A 19842-nucleotide genomic window follows, 5' to 3' on the forward strand; every position below is an offset into this window, starting at 1 on the left:
AGAGTCTGGAACATCTTGTGATTCATGCAAACAGGACAGAGCACACTGGGAACAAGACAAATAGGAGTAAGCATGTTGTTGCAAATTATGCTGGAAATATGCCACGGGTAAACAGTATATTTCCTGTAATACTAGGACTTGAAAAAATATTTTATTACCTGTAGGAGTAGATGGGTTTGGGAAATAGAGGCTGCTGGGATTCTTGACTGCTTTGAGGAGCAATTCTTTGGTACGGGTAGTGTGAAGAAGTAATGTAGGTCACGGGATAGCTGCCTCCAGAGGGATACTGATGATACAAGAAAAGAGATGTCGCTTGGCTTAGCAACAAGTTCTCAATATATTTCTTTATTAATAACAACATTCAGCTGTAATTCTGAGGATCTTGTCCTCCACCTACATTTAATAGCTGTTTTGCAATGGCAGACCTAAAGTCTTTCTAGCATGATATTAAAAAACATTAAAGTTATTAGTTAATGCTTAAGAAGTGGAAGAAACGGTGTGTATGAAAAGAAACTGCCTGGGATGTTGGCTGCTACCAGACCCTGTTCAAGTGTGTTCTGTGTTGAAGTGTGTAGAAAAAGTGCTTGCTTTTATTATTGCCTGTTATGCTTCTGAGTTCTTGTAAAGAATGGGAGTCATTGCACCCTACCTATTGTTTCCACATAATGCATAATTTTTTTAGATCCCCCATCAGCTATCCCTGTTCTAGGTGAAGTATCTTAACCTGCTCAGCCTCCCCCAAAACATTGCGCTATGTGGACAAATAAATTAATGCTGTAATTTTATTTATACAAATAAAAAGGACAGAACAAGCTGCTTTGAACAATGTGCATCATAGAAAAATAAACCTAAGTAAAGCCACTGAAAGTGTAAGCAGAAGCAGAAAAGTTTTGCCTGAGCCTTGTTTGTTTCTGTGCTGTTTTTTTTAGCTGGAGAGGGATACACCAAGGCCAAAATCAAGTGTATGAAATCTGCTCCCAAGAGAACAGCATCCCAAAGCATCCATTCTGTTTGCTACTATCAGGCAAGACAGTAAAAAAAAAAACAACAAAAACAAACCACCAAACAACAACAACAAAAGCTTTTGTTCATGAAGGGCATCAGAATATGTATTAAAATGAATGTATTATGGAATAAGTTAGTAATGTCATTCCCTGGGTCAGGAGAGTGGCTTATGAGACATTTCTTCCTTCCCTGCCTCCGGGAGCCCAGACAGGTTTTCGTGTTGCCTGACTTGTGCTGAGGCTGTGAGGCTGCTCTGTAGGATCCCTTCATAATCAACGACAAGAAAAAGACTCCTCCAAGAGGCCTTAAGTCCTGTTAACCGCCACCTCAAGCACTTTGTTTTTCTCCACTTTCTATGTCAGAAACCTAAAGAGAATGAACAGGGCACCTAAAAGGAGATAGCGTTGATGCTGCCCTCACCCCATCCCTAGGGACGAGCAGCAGAATTCAAAGCTGTCTCTTCCAGAGATCTCTAGGCATGTCCAGCTCTTTAGGCCAGCTTTAGTTATGTCTTTATACAACTGCCACGATAGAAATATGTGCAATTCAAAAAATAGGTAGAACGGGGCAGATATTCCATATAGATAGTCCTGATTGCATCAGAGTTTCTGCAGGTTTGCTCTCAGTTTTCCATCGCCGCAGCTGGTCACGTATTTTTCTTTTCCCAATTGCAGTTTAAACTTGCTGGCGAGCAACTTTCAAGAAGAAAGAAGCACTGCCCCGCTAAGGGCAGATACCATCAGTTGGCTCTCGCTGAGGGAAAGGCTCCCACTGAACTTGGAGTGAGAGGAATTTCTGCCTCTTACAGATGAATCTTTCCAGATGCCAGGGCTAGGGCACGGCCAAAATTAGGAATCATGTCACATGCTATTAAAAATCTGCTTGCGTGCCTTCGCTAGTACTCAAAGGTTGCTGAGCCATGCTCTGGTGTTTTGCTGCTCACCTCTAGAAGTCCTGTGTCATGATTTTTTTTATGGTTCCTCTGAAAGACTGTAAGGTAGCTTTCCAGAGTTGTCAGGAATATTTTCTTGGTAATTAGTTTCTATGTATCCTTAGTTTCTCACAGCCATTCCTGTTTTCAGACCAACAGCTTCTGTTGCTCTTGGTCTTCATCCCCTTAAAAAGCTTGTGAGGTTACCACGTGCTTACAAAATGTTTTTCTTTATTCTGGATTTTGAATAATTTATTTCAGTTTCTCAGTAATTTTATTTTTTATTTTATTTTATTGATTTTTTTTTGCCTGCTTGCTTTTATCTTTTTTAATATTCAACTGCCTGAAATGGAATGTGGAAAAACTTACTGAATGCGTTAATTTGTTTGCTACAGTGAAGAGGGTGAAAGAAATGAGACATTCAGAATTAATCATGTCCTGCCACGTTAAGCTAAATACCGGGCAGAAGTGCAGGCTCCAGAGCAGCTACAACCTAATTACCACGTGCAGCTCGGTGCTGCCTGCTTTGTTGCATTGTGTGCAGATTTTTCGCTGGAGTAAAAAACTGGACAATTCATGCAATAACTCTGATTTTATTGGTTTAGTGGCTCTTTGAAAGGAAAGGCCACTAAGATGGGGCTGGTTGTGATGTTGTCACCAAAACAAGATCTGGGCGTTTTAAGGATTATTTCTGTTTTATGGGATTCATTACTCCTTTTTGAGGGAACAGAGGCTGGGGAATGGTCTGGTATGACAGGCTTGAGCTGGTTTTACAGTCGCACAACTGGCATGAAAGGTGTCAGTGTTTTATGGTGGGTGGGTAGGTGACTTCAGTGAGTGTCTGCTATTTCTTTCAGGTCAATAAGAAGTAATTTTTCATCTGAGTCACCCTTCGTGTTGTGTCCAGCAAAGGGAAGGTGAGGCCATTTTATCATTTGGACAAAATTAATGAAGGAATCCACCTCTCTCATCCCTCTAATGAAAAGAGAGGCATAGTTTGAACATCCTTCACTCCAGGCTAGGGGGCCCGTTCTCCTGAGCTTTGCTCCCTCCTGATTTAAATCGCTCTGTTCCATTCTCATTTGAAATGTAAAGTATTAATAGTGGAGCTGCTTCATGCAAAATATATTATTCCATTTCTTCTCACTCTTACATCACTGTTCATTTCCTACGATCTGATTACGGCACATGGATGGCAATTCTGCCTGTTATGACTTTGGCAGCTCGTACCTCTCATTTTTCCTCTCTGAGTGGTACAATATGTTGCTGTGCTTTTACTATAGTAACACAAGGAAGCACAAATACTGGAAAGCCTAACAGAAACCTGCTGCCTGTGAGAGATCTGTCCCAGTGCCAACCTGCAGGTGGATGGAGGACTTTCCTCTGGTGCAGTGCTTGTTGTGTCTTGCTCCCAGGGGATGTTTCAGCTGTATCATTGCAGGCTTTTTGGATGTGCTTAACCCCCATGGGCAGTACGAGTGTCAAAACGGCAGTGACAGGGGGAGGGTGCTCATTTCAGAACGAGTAAAGGAATTAAAAATATTCAAATGAATTAACAAGGTAACTGGAGCTAAAATGCTCACAAAAATGACATTTATACTGCCTGTGAGATGTATGGTGCTGTGGCGCATTCATAACCTCTGTGCTGCGGTCCCAGCGGGGAGCTGGTTTATAATTGCAGCGGAGCTTTTGTGGCAAGTTAATCCTTCATCTGGGACCCATTTCCTCTAAAACAGTAATAGTCAAATCAATCAATTTGTAAATTAGGATGGTAGTGTAACATCACCTTTCTTTTTATTCTGGTTTGATTTTTGTTATTACCTTTTATGACTTCTATGAAGTACTAGGCTAACCAGAAAAAGAAAAAAAAAAAACCAAAATTATGGTGGTGCTGATAAGAATTTAAAAGATAGATACCTTTGCCAAATATTATGGGGGAAAAAAAAAAAAAAGATAAATTCTGGCTAATGGAAAGCCAGACAAAGGGATAAAGACAGAAGTGAGGTTATTCTCCAGCCTCCCCACACCTATTTAAGCTTCTGTATGCTTCCAGAGCTTTGCAAGGTTACCCAAGGAGAGCAGTGGATATAAAAAGCCCTTTATATGGAAACTATTTGAACTTCAGCACTATCTGGATGCCCTGTGCACATTGCTCTGCCCTTGTGCAAAGTGTTGTACAAACACATAGCTGAAGAGAACCTCTGTGCCCCGGAGTTGTTAATCTGATTTAAATGCAAGGTCCAGTTAGTGGAGAGAGGCTGTCCAAGGCTGAGGGAGCAGGAAGAAATACTTCTAGGATTTGAGAGGGCTTGCTGAGCTGCCTTGCCATGCCATCCTGCTGATGGCTTGGACTCTCTGATGTTCAGAAGGGCCTTAAGTCCCCCAGGGTCTCTGTCCAGTGACTGATACAGTTACTCAGTCTTACTCTATTTCTCTGTTAGTGTTTATGTCTTATAACAATGAGACACCTCCCTTTAAATTTCAGTAGACAGGCAGGGGATTTACAAGCATGAGACACAGCTTAAAAAACATGGAATACCATTACTGGTGTACGGAGTAATTTCATTCTTCCTTAGCAATGTTTTACAAAACTCTAAAAAAATATGATTCTGAAGAAGTTATCTATGATGGGTAATTTACTTTTATCAGTGGTCAAAAATTCCTACATTTGACCATTCTTGTTCTTCACAGTCATTCAGCATCTGTATGCAGATATTACTTAAATTTTCTCATAAAGAAAATCATGTCAAAAACAACCTTACAGATATATATATTTCTTCATTGGGAACTAAATCCTTGGGGTGAATGGTATGATTAGTATTTCAATGACTCAGGCTGGCAGCACCATATGAATTAACAATCCCAATGAAATATCCCACAGTAATCTTTTTGTTTTGTTCTGTTTTCTTTCTATGGTTTTACATCACTGCTCTGCTAGTCATGTTTTTTATGCTTCTTGAACAAGTTGGATGGGATGGAACAATTGATCCCACAATATCAGTCATCAGTCAGTGGGATCTGAGGAGTCCTAACTCAAGTGTGAGCTTTTATATTCAAAAGTTATATATATATGAATTTGGTGTATATATATGTGAGTTCTGGTAGTTATTTCCACCTTTCTTTCTGAAAAATAGTCATTACCTTAATTTCACCTTAACTATTTTTTTTTTAAATAGGGTGTTTCAAGCACGTTTTTATCTTCCCAAACATCTTTCTTAAAGAAACTTTTGTACATTGCAGAGTTACAAAGTTTTGTACGCTACTTGAGCACGAAAGAGGAAAATATCAATGCATGGAACATCATCTATGTTTATATATAAAGAAACAGATTTTAAGACATGTAAGAGTGATGAAAATGACTTTTTGTAGTATATACACTCCCTGTATGTCAAATTTTTCAAGCTCAGTAGACCATACTCACAAGCATCTGTAAATATGTACTAACATCACATTTAAGGTTAAGAGATGCATGTATGATTTTACAAAGATTCTACATGTGTGCTGCTATGAAAATCTGAACTGACACATATTCAAATGACTTCCAAACACATTTAGAAAAGCATTGTGTCAGTTACTCCTGTGTGTCTGTAGTATTAATGATATAGTTACATTACGGAAGAACAACCTTCATATCGTGCATTCTCATGCATCATCAGCATTGCACTCAATTATGCTTCAGCTGAATAATCTTTCACTGGGGATGATGTAACAGTCAAAAGATTGCAAAAGACATTTGTGTGCCATCAAGCAAAAAGAGAGTGAGCATCATTGCCTTAGAAGTGTTTTTCTATGTTGGGTCTAAATTATAAGTATACAGTTACATATTTAATATTTTATTCTGAAATTAGAACACAGTAAATGCCCTGGGATCCTGAAATGCCAGTAGTTATGTGGCATTAAGTGGTTATACCAATGAATTAGCTGCTTTCAAAGCCAATTTTCTTCAGCAAAATCGTGAAAATATAAATAAGCAGTACTAAGTTCCATTTTCACGAATTATTTTTTTTCTGACTGACCATTTTCAAATGCATTTAGGTATGGTTCTCTTGAGATCTCATTGTCGTAAACAAAATGTCTGTATATGAACACAAACTAACCTACAAATACAAATTTAGTAGGTATTGTCTCATCTATCTTTTTGAATTATTACCATAAGTATTATACTATTAAAGTGCAAGGAAAAAAAAAAAGCTGTATTTCTACATATTGTACTCACCTGATGGAAAGGATGTGAGGGGCAATACATCTGCTGCACTTGAGGCTGATAGCAATACAAACCCGGCTGCCCTTCCAGTGGGGATGTCCTAAACTTGATGTCTGAATCCTGCTAGAAAATATTCAGGGAAGGCCTTATTAGAAAAAAAAAAAAAAATCACCACAATTTAAAATAAAATAATCCCATCAATTTATACGTTACGCTTCTTACTTCTTTGGATTTGATTTGTTCGCAGCAAGTGTTGCACAGATTCTGCTTTATACTCTAGTGCAGTACAAGAAGAAACATTATTGCATTTATATAATTACTGATTTTAGAAAGGAAATCCCAGTCCAAATTCCATACAGAAAAACAATTCAGAAAATGTCAGTTGCAGATTTATTTTTTCCCCCACATACACAAAATGCGTGCTCCACTTTTAATTCCTGAGTGTGCACGTGTCTCTCCCCTTCTTTTCCATCCTCCTTGATTTTATCTTGCAGGCTGTCAGTAACTCAAGCTAACACAGGAGTTTTGTGATTAGGAAGAGGGTAAGCGGTGTAGTGTTTATTACGTAGTGCCCTTCTCCATGGGTCAAGGGACTGGCTTCAGTTTGCCTCCCAAACTTCACGAATGTGGCTAGGAATTCTCTTCTGAGAGCTGGGGACATGGGCGTTTTATTTCAAGGAACAAATAGCACCAAACCTTCTGTTTCAAAGCAGGGCTCTAATGATTATCTTTTATCAGTTTAGTGTAGGGGTGCATACTGGGTTTGATCTGATATCCTGGCATCAAGCAAATGCCACATCCAGTAGTAACAATTGTCCATGCTATTTTGGTGACCATAAGACGATTATTTTATCCAGAAATATCAACTTGCCAGCAGTTTATAAGCTATTTAAGAGCTTTGAAGTTGCACGATAACTGAACTAGTGGAGACGTTAAGAGTAGCTAGCCTTTTCCTGAGGAGTTAGAGGTGCTTCGTGTAGGGCCACCTGTGGTGCTAGCTTTACATTCTCTGCATCTTGCAGCTCAGGAATTTGGGAAGAAAATGGTGTGTGTATATATATATATTTCATAAACTGATTACAGGTTTTGCATTAGACTCATCTGATCTAGAGGATACATTATTCATCCAGGAAATAAGAGATTTAGATCAACTTCCTCCTCAGCTTGAATAGTTTCATTCTGCAGGTATGTAATCTGAAAACATCCCCTGTCCCCTGGTAAACTGTCTTAATCCATTTAATATTTTTTTTTAACCCCTCTTTCTTTCAGTAATGCTTGAATTCTTTGTCTCACAACCATTTTAGAGCCATTGGTAAGGGCACTGTCTTGACAGATGTAGTCATCGTTTTTTATCTGCACTATATTATAAAGATATGCTTTACACTTTGCATTCCAGCAAAGATAGCTTGTGGAGAAACTGGAGTGTGATTTCCCTTGCTCTTCAGGGATCTCTGTGCTTCCCTGGACTGCCTCTATCCAGTATCTGAATTACCCCTTGTACCTCTACATACCACAAACAGACCTTGTACTTAATTTTAAGTAGGATTAATGTCTTAGAACTTCTATTTACGCCAAGAAAAGTGCAGGTCAGCTAAGTTGCTGTAACAAATCTATGTGCATTCTTAGATGCACATTTCCTTGTGCTTGAAACATATAGTTTTGTGAGCTTTTGTTCCTTGTGAATGCTAATTGATTGACAGTGGTATAAGCCTGTTGTCAGGGAGGATTTGAATTTTTAACATTCATGTCTACTGGAAAATCCTTTCCCTCGTGCATTTTTCTGAAGACTTTTTCAGTAGGGAAAGCAAGTAAAGCAGAGAGATTAGACAATTAAATGTAGATGTCTATCCTGAACTCCAGCTTGTGACTTCAAAAGAGACCAAATGTCTGTGTAGTTACATTGAGATAAGAAAACAATTCCAAAAGCATAATTTTGGCATTGAAAACGAGAAAAAATGTAGAAAAGATACTGACCATGACTTGTGAACTGTGATCTTGACCTGGAGTGCTGTACTGGAGGCTGTTGCACCATGGTTGTTCGGAGGAGATGTTAGGAATGTGAGTTGGAAATGACTCTGACTCGTCAGGGCCCGTAGATCCTGGTAGACCCTCAAAACAGTCAATGCTTCTAGCGTTTTTGAAAGGTGGACCTTCTGGTGGGAGGGCTTGATGTGCTTCCTGGAAGACATCTTCACTGATCTGCCTCTTGTAAGGGTGAAAGGGGTTTCTGCTGCTCTTGAGAAACCTGTCATAATTTCCTACAGTACTTTCCTCGTAACTGTACCGCCTGAATTTTTCAGCGCTGAAGGAGACTTTAAATTTGTTCTTGCCACAGTGGATTCCTTGGCTTGTAGGGTATCTCCCATGAATCTGGTCCTGGACTGGAGAAGCAGGGCTGGGGCTGTGAGAAGACTCTGAACTTTTCCTTTCTGTCCTGCCGTCTGACTCATATGCTTGGCAGTTATAACTGGGATTATCCTGCAAAGAATTATTGGCATTTATTTAGGATTAGGATGAACAAGTATTTTTCCAGTACATTAAAAATTATATTATTGATGAAAAATACAGAGAAGCCCTGAAAGGTCTAAAAGGTTTTCTGATCACCTGATATCCAAAACTGTTCAAAGGCAAATTAATAAAAGAATTGAGAATTCTAATTTGTGCACCTATCTGGGAAAAACAGGATGTCTTAGGCAACTTTTGACTAGTTGATCTGACAGTTTCAGAGAAAAGATGATGTATGATCAAGTGATGAAAGATTAAATGACAGGAATATGATAAGTGCAAATCTTGTCCTATACAAGTTTAGTCAAATAGGCTTGATCTCATTCTCTGATGGTGTTACAAGCTGCCAGATACGCTGCTGGTTACATCACTTCCTTTCATTAACATAGCCACACTCATTCTCTGAGACATGCAGGCTCTAGGCAGACATTTTAACCTTCTTCCTGTCTCATCTCCTCCCTTCCCTTTTGCACTTTAGCAAAAAGAAAATAATAGCTACTGAAGGGCTCTTTAATCTAGAGGAGAAAGGCTTAACGAGGACTAGTGTCTGGATCCTGAAGCTGAGCACATTCAGCTTGGAAATTATGCATATTTTTCCTGACATCAAGGATGAGTAACAACTCGGATGCCTTTTGAGAACGCATGCTTAAGTCAAGAGCAGGTTGTTTTGTTCAGAGGGAAAATGAAGGGGAAAATGTAATAATATCCTGTGATACACCTGAAGTTGGGTTATCAGATAGTCCCTTTTTCCCTTTCCCTCTCTAAATCCAACTTGCTCTTAGAATGTTTTGGGAGAAGAGGTAAAGGAATATATGCCTTCATGGAAGAACCCGATTTGAAGAAGTCCCCAAGGGAAGTTAGCATAAAACCCAATGTTGTCAGTAGAGTGGAACATGGCAGAGCTTTTTCATTCATCTGCACGTGGGTCTGTGGGTCAGAGATATTAATTTAGGAACTTTGTTCTATCAGGGATTCCTGCAGAAAGCAAATCTGACCTCTGGCTTCTTATATCAACATGAACTTCTCTATAATTCCAGTACGTGTGTTGATATTTTATGTTAAATGAGAATTTAAAAAAAGCATGCCTATGTTTAGTAGTTATATACAGCTATATGAAAAGCAGTGCTGTCAATTCTCCACCTGAAACTTTCATAATAGAAATGTAACATTGGTTATTTTGCTGTTTGATGAAAAATAAGAAACTGGGTGGTTTACATAGATTTGTCAGAGTAAGGCAGCAAACGCACAACATTCTTAGTTGTACTTCTGTTATAAAATGTTAACATGGTGAATATAAAGGCAACAGGAGAGAGATCACTGGATTCCAAAGGAGTCAGAAGGAATTCTGTACTGCAATGTATTTTCCACTGGCAGGGAATGAACAAAATGTCTTGATGTATTTTTTTTAATTATTGTTATATTTTTTACATTTTAAGTAGAAATAGGATGAAAGTTACTTTAAGTGTAGCATTTTTACTGGATCAATATCTAGCTAGATTGCTTGTTTTGTTTTTAAAGTAATAATATATTTTTTTAAATGTAATAAGAATTGAGTAAAACATTTTTTTTTGTTATATCTGTTTACTTTTAGGTCCTAGGGATCAAATGGGAAATAGTCCATGGAGCCTAAAATCAACTTAGAACACTAAATAAGATTTCTGTTCTTCAAAAATAAAACTTTCAGTGCTTACTTTGCTGCCAGTTAAGTATGATGGAATTTAGCATAGCAGCTATTCAATATTCTGAGCTTGTGTCTCTGAGGAAAGAGAACTGAACTGGGCCATCTTACTCACAGTTTGCTGAACTGGGGATATTGAATCCCCCTGTGTCTTCATGAAGTCTTCTTGTTGGTCCCTTTCCAGAGTGTCCGAAGCAGAAAATTTAATATTAGATTGATCTTGAAGTAGTGAAACCATTACCAAGTCCACTTCAGATAGAAATCCTGTTATAATGAAATCAAATCACAATAAATATTGTCCTAAATGTAAAATGTAAAAGAAACCATCTTGTTACCCAACTAAACAGTAGTAGATATCCAGCTAGACAATAACGTAACCTGCAGCATTCCTAATACATTTTATTTTTTTTCTCTAGCTCTCAGAGAAATGTTGTTTAGGTGTAATTACAATGAAGATGCGATAGTCTTGTATGGATTATGATTAATTAAAAATATTATTTTAATAGTTTTATAAATATTTTTTAAATATTATTTTTTAAATATATTTTTTCGATCAGTTCATAAATTAATGAAAATTTATTGGTTTGGGGTTATGCAAATGTAGCAATATTGCTTTATTGAGATACTGTTACATTAATGAACTATCAACTCTCCAACATTTTTTCGTAGTGTTTGTTCACTGTAAATTTACATTAAAACTGCAAAGGAAAAACTCGCATCGTTTTTTCATGTCATGCACATAATCATGCACTGAGTGTGTGCTCTTGTAAAGATGTCTTGTGTTTGTGGTTCAGATCTCAGGTGTATAAATCAGGAAAAAAGGCACTCCAGGAGTTAATTTACAAAGTCTTTGCCACATGTTTAAATGGCTGTTAGGTAAATAACTAAGGGGTTTATTAGGTTTGGTTAACAAAGATACATCACTTAAAAATGTGGAAAATCTATTTTGCCTTTATAGTTCAAAGAGAAATCTTTATTTACGATGAGTAAGACTACACAGCCCAAGGGGAGAAAGCACAATGGGTCTTGGAAATCAACTATGAGACCTTGAGTATATCAGGAAAAAATGATGTTAGTGAAAGTTCATCAACGTCTTGGGCACAGGCTCATCTCCCAGTAGCTTAACTGGAGGCTGATGAGACGTGCTTATAACTGATGCTCATCTTGAAAGGAGCAGGTGAGAAAACTGGCAACTTGGGTATATTTATGTGTGTATATTTGTAAATGTTCCACGCTTCTGCTCTCCTAGTGCAGCTTTCCCACTTATCTGCAGGTTATATAAAGCTGTATCTGACCTCTCTTTTATATTGCAATTCTTCAACCCAACTGCCTAATTTGTGGTCTTAAGCATTAGAATTTCATTAAAAGCTTTTGTACAGTTACAGTTCATGCCTAATGGCTTTTGCACTGCAAGAAACATTTGACAAACGATCACAAAAAGAAAAAAAAAAAAGAGGAAAAAAAAAGGAGGCACTTGGTTTCAAGAAAATTTGATTAATGAAAATAAGAAAATGGGAAAGTAAAAAGCTTTGATTGCAGAGTATAATAATGTCTGAAGCTTTTCTGTTCCCATTACATTTACCACTAGGATCTGTGACAGAACCAGATAAAAGCATTAGCTAAAGGTTTAATTCAGGTCAGAAACAAAGTGAATATCTCATGGTTATTTGGAGAGTTAATACAATATGGACCAGGAAAACCAAATGATTATTGTCATTCCCTTCCAAAATTTTTGCCAGGCTCAGTTTTATGAGTTTTATTTTGCTCTCTCAGGGAAGCTGGTAGGGAAGGAGGAGTCTTATTGTCATGTAAATATTACAATAAATCTCCTCTGTATAGAGAAAGTGTTTTACTGAATAATAAATGAAAAGCAGCCTTGTACTAAAACAGTGTCAAGCTGATAACCCGCGTTTAATGGTGATTATTTAATGCTTTTGTTGAGAATCCATTTCAGAGAGATATTTAACATGGGAGGAAAAAAAAAGAAGTCTATAATTCCAGTACTGCTTTCAGTTTTCACAGTAAGATTATCACCAATCATAGACAGTCCATTAATAACTGCCTTTCCAAGTTACCCTTACTGTAGGAATGATGGAATGAACTGTGGCTATGTCTAGCTGCCAGGGAAAAAACCTCTGTGTACTTCTTTCTCATTTCTTCTTAGTCCAAACTTCTCACTCTGAAAGTCATTTGTGACTTCATGTTCACTTATACAACAGGCTATGAGGACAGATAGGTTGAAACTGCCCAATTAATGTACTGCAGAATTTTATTTTTCTATTTTTTAATTTTGGGGTTTGTTTTTAAATTATGCCTTAGAGAAGCTGACTTTGTATTGTAGAAATAATATATATATAAAATCCAAAACACTTTGCATTGTGAATACGGGTTTTAGAAAAGGGAATTCAGACCACTTACTGGTAAATCTTTAAGAGAGAAGAAATTGAGGTCAGTGGGGGCTGTGGATAGCCAGGATTACAACAAATCATTAGTAATGAAGTCATGCAACTGTTACTGGGCAACTGAGAACTTAAGAAACTTGTGGGTTGCCTAGATGTAGGGCTTGTAAAACAAAACAATGATGCTTTGATTTGGAAAAGGGAATTTGATTATCCCAGATGTAGCTGGAACCATTTCTCCCCAAACCCATGTCATTTTTACTTTTGTAAATGTTGCGTGACAATCCTGGGCTCCTATGATAAGATAACTATCTTCAGAAAAAGAAAATAGTGAGAAACTGTAACCTCAGCTGAGCGTTTGGATAAGCAAGGTAGCAGCAGCTGATCTATTAGCTCTGCATGGCTGGAGTCTGGTGGCACCGATCCATAGTTTAAACAATCCTTTTTTGTGTGTCTTTGGCCATTGGAGGGTATTTTGTCGGTGATACACTTCACCAGAGCTCGGCACTGGGCCGTCTAAGCAATCAGAGCTGCTCTAAACGCTGTATGTTACTGTAAATGCCCTCTCCACCCCTTGGGGCTGAGATCAATTTTCACGAGAGGAAGGTGAGTTTGGATGTTCCCCAATTCGTAATTCATACTGCGTGCACGCCTCAGGCAGCTTACTGATCCTCGCTTGACACTGGCTTTTGTGATCTACTCGTCCTCTCTGCCCCCTCCCCAAAGTAGTAAATCATCATTTTTCCTCTCCAAATCACACTGGTGCTTTCCAGTGCAGGAAAGAAGCAGCTATTTGGGATTTTTTTTTCTTTTCTGACTTTTATGAGGAAAGAAACCATCAAGTTTTACTATTCCACTTTTCAGATTGTTCTTAGAAATCTGTCCCCAGTAATACCAAGTTCCCAATATTGCGGAAGTGACAACAGTTTTGCGTCTAAAACTTTCCAAGTATACAGGAATTTTTCTGTGTGTGATTATTTACATGGAAATTCTTCAGATGAAAAGGTTACTATTAATGAGAATCAGATTTTTTGTTTGTTGCTTAAAATGAATGCAAGCCCTTCTTTCTAAGCCTATTCCTGATCGATATATTGACACTGAAGTTTGTGCTGGATCATGGTTGGTGATAGCTGTCATTGCTTTGCTCATCTGTAACATCCTTGTCTGTCATTAAGTCTTGTTTTGCTTTTAGAAAACATTTTCTGGAGCAGGATTTCAATCCACACAACACAGCACTACGCTGTGGTTTTGCTACATCAGTTGCTTACTCTCTTCTTGCTTCTGTTTCTAGTACATATTGGACCTTGATTATAGAACACTTGGATAGCTTTTGCAGTGCTTCTAAGTATTGTATTTTCTAATTTGCTGACTTTAGATCTGTCTGGGAGTTGCTTTAATTTAACTATGCTATTTTTGCTTAATTCTCTCACAGTTAGTTAGTGGGTACTGCCCACTCAGACTGCCTGCTGTCTCTTGAAATAACTTTGGCATGTTTAGTTGGAGTATTTGGAAAATAAGCTTGACTCATCGGGGCCAGAGCAGCCATAATCTCAAGGATGGGTGAAGAAAGTTTGCAACCATGAGACCTTTCTGCGTTATATTACATGGGGTGTATTTGCTGCCCTCCGGGAGGGAGGAAGGTTTAGCTGTAGCTGCATTACAGCTTGCCTGATGGTACATCTCTCCACGTCAATGAATTCCTGTAGAATAGTTATTCTGGGAGTATTGTAAATAATGTGAATGCTACAATATTGGATGAGTTTACAAGCAGGGAGTTATTTACAGAACTCCATAGGTTCTACTCAATTAGATCTGGTCGTGGAATAATATCTTATGAGATTGGGTTTGATTTTCATTATGTGAACTGATAGCTAACTAGAATAACAATCAACTCAGTTTCATAAATCTCAGCAGAGCAAGTTGTCTAGTGGGGTACTTCAGAGTTTAGGATTAGCTCTAATGTCAATTATTATTTCCATTAGAGATCTCAGAGAAAGTAAATCAACTGATGACATCCACGTGTAGTAGTAAATTAGGATCGTGGAGGAACAGTTAATATAGATGTTACTGAAGGGAACTGAGTGCTAGAAACTAAGATGATGTAATGACAAATGGGGAAAAAAAAAAGAAAAAAGAAAAAACAAAACAAAACACAAATGAGATGCCTGGAAGTAGAAATTCTCTTGGAAAATTCTCTTGGAAGTTTCAGGGATAGGCAGTGTAGTGGTCTGCAGTGTAATCCACTAGAAACTTTAAGGGCTGCCTGTGGACAATGCTGAGCATGAAATGATCACTGTGTACAGCACAGAGACACAGGGCAATTGCCACCATGTTCAGATTTGCTCTCACCCAAGAGCAGTTAGGAGCTCTAAAACATCCAGATGCTTTCTGGTAGGTGGAGAGAAAAGTGGAGTGTTTGCAGCAGGTGTTTAATCTGCTAGGAAAATACACTTATAAAACTCTTCAAAAAATAAAAATAATAAAAATGCATTTGTCCTATACCTATTGAATAGAAACAAACAATTTAAGAGGCAGACCCAAGGCATTTCTTTGCATGGCTAAACATAGTCAAATACTTAGCCAGTGTCACTGTGGTTCTTAGCCCAGGTTCCCATCTTTACATCAGAATTTTAGCTTTTCTTTTTAGTTTATATTTTATCCTCCATCTGTTACTTATGACACCCGCTGTGAGGAAAGAGGAGCTTGCTCATTCCTGCAAAGGACTTTGTGATTTACTAGATTTTCATTATATTTTTCCTCCTCACCATTGTCTCTTTTCCAGACAAAAGCTTACTTAGTCATTTCTCATTCTGTAGCCATGCCAGACCTTTTATAATACCTGCAGCCCTTCCCTGAACAACTTGTAGCTCTGCTAACTCCTTGCTGAGATGGGGAGGCCCAAAGCTGTGTGTAGTATTCACACCAACGTGTTTACACAACAGATTTTCTCCAGGTGCACAGCAACAGACAAAAATAAATTAAAAAAAAAAGTAGACCACAGGGTTTCTTCTCAGCTTCATTGCATATCCTATTCGTTTGGGGTACATATTTTCTCTCTTATGCTAAACTATTCATTTGTGCAGAAATAGAAAGTGTGGCAGAAATTCATGTAGTATGACTAAGATGAGAATACTGTCACAAATTCCACTTTTTTTTCTAGGCTGGCTAGACCCATCCAAATTTGGGAAACCCTTGCTGTACAAAAAGTCCCTCACAGGTGTTGAACCAATTTAATTATCTCTTGCTGCATCCCTCCTAGCCAGAAAAGGGGAAGTTTTTTAGGGATTGAAACCAATATTTCCTAGTTAGCCATTGTTATTACTACTTCAATAACTTTTATCTAAAACTTTTATACTTCATCAATTATAACTGTCAATTATAAACAAAAATGTGTTTTCTTGTCTTTTTATGGTTTAACTTTGAATCTCATTGGTGCAGGTTTAAAAACAGTTATTCCATGTGGGGCTTTATAAGCAAAATTAGGCTTCAGAGAAAGGAATGAGAAAACATGGTCTTACAGTTTGTTTTGTAAGAGTTTACCGCTTTAGTCAACAGAACCTGTGCATTTCCTGAACCAGACATAAGCCAGTTAAGGGATTTTGCACGCTTATAAAGTTGCCCGTGTAACATTGTTTGAAAAATACTTTTTATAAAGAGCCTGTGAGATTTATTTTTTCCATTTTTCTTTAAAAAAAAAATTAAAAATAAATAAAGGAAGTAATCTTGTCAGCAGGAAGGGAACTTATCATGGAACAGAAATCAAACATGGGAAAATTTTAGCAAAGAAGGTGAATGGCTTTGAGATTTGGACTTGGTTTTCCCCACGCCTTTTTGCTCTTCACAGAAACACCAATGCATCTTTCCAACTACACCGGTTAACCTAATGAAAAAAGATCTTAGCTCTCCCTACCAGCTTTGCAACTCCTATGGTATTTTCAGAACCCTATCCTTTGCATACTCTGTCCTATTTTCTGGATGAACGATTGTGCTGTTTCCTGAATGAGAAGTATGAAATTTCATTGCTTTACACTAGACATCTAAGCATGAAGTCAGACTCGATTCCAAGAGCTGAAGTAGTTAATATGATACAGAAACTGTGATTCCTTCATGAATAACCGACTTGGTTGGCAGGTAGAACTAGCACAAGAGATAACGGCAAAGCGTGTTCATGGGCTGATCGTAGCAAGTATGTAACTGAATTCAGGGCGAAGTTTTACTCTCCAGCAGATCTGGGGAGTGGTAGCGTACGGATGCACGGGCAGCAGAGCCATCGGTTCAATGATTTATAAAAATCTATAGGAGGAGGCAAAGGTAAAGCAGCTATAGACATAAAATTGAGCTGCAGAGAAACAGATAATTTCTTGTGGTTCAAAAGTTCATGAGCTGCAGTTTGCTGAAAGCTAGGAAAATATGCTAGGGAATCATCACGCTCCTTTTCTGCAGTTGTCCCTCAGTTTCTCCATCTCTGCTTTACCTTTTCTGTAGCCCTGTGTCACATCACCTCATTTCCCTTCAGAGTCCCTCTCTCCTACCATTTTGTAGTTTGTCTCTTCCTAAGTATTTATCCATCCTCTTTCCTTCCTGCTCCCTGCAATGAAAGTCCATGTCGCTTTCTTCCATCACATTATTAGTTCTTTTGCTAAATTCTATATCCATTTCCCTTCTGCTATGGCTAGTCTAGCTCCTGGCAGTTTCTAAAGTAGCCTATGAACTATTCACAATATTTTCTATTAAAATTGTGTTGTCTAGAGTTCACCATTAAATTTTAATTGAAACACAAATGTCAGTTGGCTTTAAAGACAAATGCTGGGAGATTAGATTGGTTAAAGTTTCAAAAAATGTGAGAACCACGTAGAGGCATAGTAAGTAACGTGGGTCAGGAACTGTCAGGTACTCCGTACACAACATATAACATGTTATGGCCCTTGCTTCTGATGTGCTAGTGTAATAATAATGATTAATGCAAAATGTTCCCTCGAACAAACTATTGATAGCTTTAGGGCTGTATGGAATGTGATGTACCCTATTAATCCTGTCTGGAAACACATGTATTACACAGGGGAAACGTGGGGGACACACGGCACGGATCCTTCAGTAGTCTCACAATTTATTTTACGTTCCTTTTCTCTCGGTGAGTCATGCTCATCTCCCTGTGACTTGAGAGTTCATCTTGGGATCTCATGCCATCTTTCTGTCTTTATGAGAAGGTGTGTATGATGATCCACCCTAATGGTTTCTGTTGCTGGCTGTGGCAGCATGTTTTATGACGGGTGTGGTGCATTCCCATTTTCTCTGTTGTGCATGCACAGTATTCACCTTGCAGCCCCACCCGTGGCCACTCCCACCCTCCCACTGGGAATCGCCCACAGTAAGCTCTGTAATTACCTTTATTTGATCTGAGGAATGGATTTGGGAATCTTATTTGCACAGTCGTAAGCCGAGGATGTTAAAAAAAAAAAAAAAAGGCACAACAAAAAAACAGAAAAAAAAAAACAGCTTTGAATGATTCACTGAGCAGCGATGTGTTAAGTCGGGGAACAGCAGAGCCAGATAACCAAGCTCAGGGGCCGTTTAACTGAAGTGTTTGGGGAGTTTTTGCTCTGAAAATATCTGTTTCTCTATAGAAGGAGGGATTTCACCTGTTACCCTCTGGTTTGAGCTCTTGATGTCAGCAGGCAGAGCAGTTCTAAGTCTGTAAGTGACAGTTTTCCTTGTAACAGGTTCTGTTAGTTTTACACTGAATTAAACCGAATCAGTGCAAACCATGGTTAGTACCTGTTTCACATGTTTAGCCTGGGTTATGCAGTCTAATATACACTGGCCTCTAAAACTCTCAGAGAAGAGAAATTGCATGCAGCCAGAAGAAATGCAGCGCTAGTTCAAGCATTTAGTTTCTGGGGAAACCTTTTGGAAAGAAAATACACACACACACAAAAAAAAAAAAAACAAGACTCAGGCTCCTGCTTTGTCTTCTTAAGATCAAAGGTCTTTCAGCATCCACCTAGCAACTAGTAACTAATTCAGCTAGCTCATAGAAGCACAGCTGATTTGGAGTGATGTATTCTGCTGACACCTATTCCTAGGCATGCATGAAAAATGCTGCGTATAAAGTAGTGGAGATGGAGGGAGAGGTAATGGAGAATAGGAATTATTTCTCCAGAGGGAACCCACCCTCCAGTCCTAGCAATAGCTTTCTGTCCACAAAACTTGGTTTTATTTATTCAGCAGTCAATATTGAGTAGCATGTTCAAGTATTTCAAACGGGTATACTGGGTCTGTTTCTGGAAAGGAATCATTATAAAGAGATATACCGGTAGATTTATATTTCCATTTTTGCCAGTAGAGGAAAACGTTAGAAATGATGTAAAAAATCCTCTCGTTATGTGAATTAGAACAGCAACAAAAAAAAAAAAAAAAAAAAAAAGTGGAAAAAAGCATCTTCCACAAACTGAACTAATAAATATGATTTAAAATTTTTAAACTGATCCCACTGGTAGAGATGAGGAATATATATTAAGTCTCTTACATAATCCTTCTAAAGGGTTAGAAATAGTGGGCACATGAATAAATGCCATTTGATATATACGGTAACAATCAGTATGACTTCTGTTAAAGGAAATTGTGCCGAACAAACTTACTTTTAAAAACTCAGCAAAAGCGTGGTTTAGGGAACTTCAGCTGATGATAAGGTTACCAAAAAAAGCTTTTGGCTAGATACTTCATCACAAGGTTTTAAGGGAACGAAATAGCCACTGATATCCTGGATTATCTACCTGCAGAAGAGGTCTCTGCATGGATTAATTAATCGGTTAAAAGATAGAAAATGAAAGGTAAAAGTGAGTGTTCAGCTTTCACAAGGAAAGAGGTGTGATCGTTAGAGGTCTGCTGAGACTGTTGTTTAATGAATTCACAGACAACCTGCAAAAAGAGATGAGCAACGCTATGATAGATTTGCTGATGGTACTGTTATTCTGAATAGTTAAGGTGGAGATTAAGTGGGAGGAACAGCAAAAAGACCTTACGAGATTCAATGATGGGATATCCAGCTTTATAGGAAAACCTGAAGAGAAGCAGAAAAACATCGTTTGCTAAAAAAAATCATCCTTTTTTAAGGAGGAAA

General features: G+C 38.1%; 1 protein-coding gene across 4 annotated transcripts in view; it reads right to left on the minus strand.

The window, feature by feature from the left end:
* FOXN1 (forkhead box N1) overlaps window positions 1-19842 on the minus strand; it is a 41472-nt gene that overhangs the window by 10430 nt on the left and 11200 nt on the right. For 3 of the 4 annotated variants that reach the window (XM_027471908.3, XM_072025990.1, XM_072025992.1), the window contains exons 2-5: window positions 10439-10587; window positions 8115-8618; window positions 6153-6263; window positions 159-286 (exon numbers count right to left, since the gene is read on the minus strand). In XM_027471908.3, the coding sequence (XP_027327709.2) occupies window positions 159-286; window positions 6153-6263; window positions 8115-8618; window positions 10439-10561 (866 nt within the window). In that variant the 5' untranslated portion in view covers window positions 10562-10587. The remainder of the gene's footprint in view (window positions 1-158; window positions 287-6152; window positions 6264-8114; window positions 8619-10438; window positions 10588-19842) is intronic. The other variant, XM_072025991.1, reaches the window with a different exon arrangement.

Source organism: Anas platyrhynchos, chromosome 20 (assembly GCF_047663525.1).
Source record: "Anas platyrhynchos isolate ZD024472 breed Pekin duck chromosome 20, IASCAAS_PekinDuck_T2T, whole genome shotgun sequence".
Classification (NCBI taxonomy): domain Eukaryota; kingdom Metazoa; phylum Chordata; class Aves; order Anseriformes; family Anatidae; genus Anas; species Anas platyrhynchos.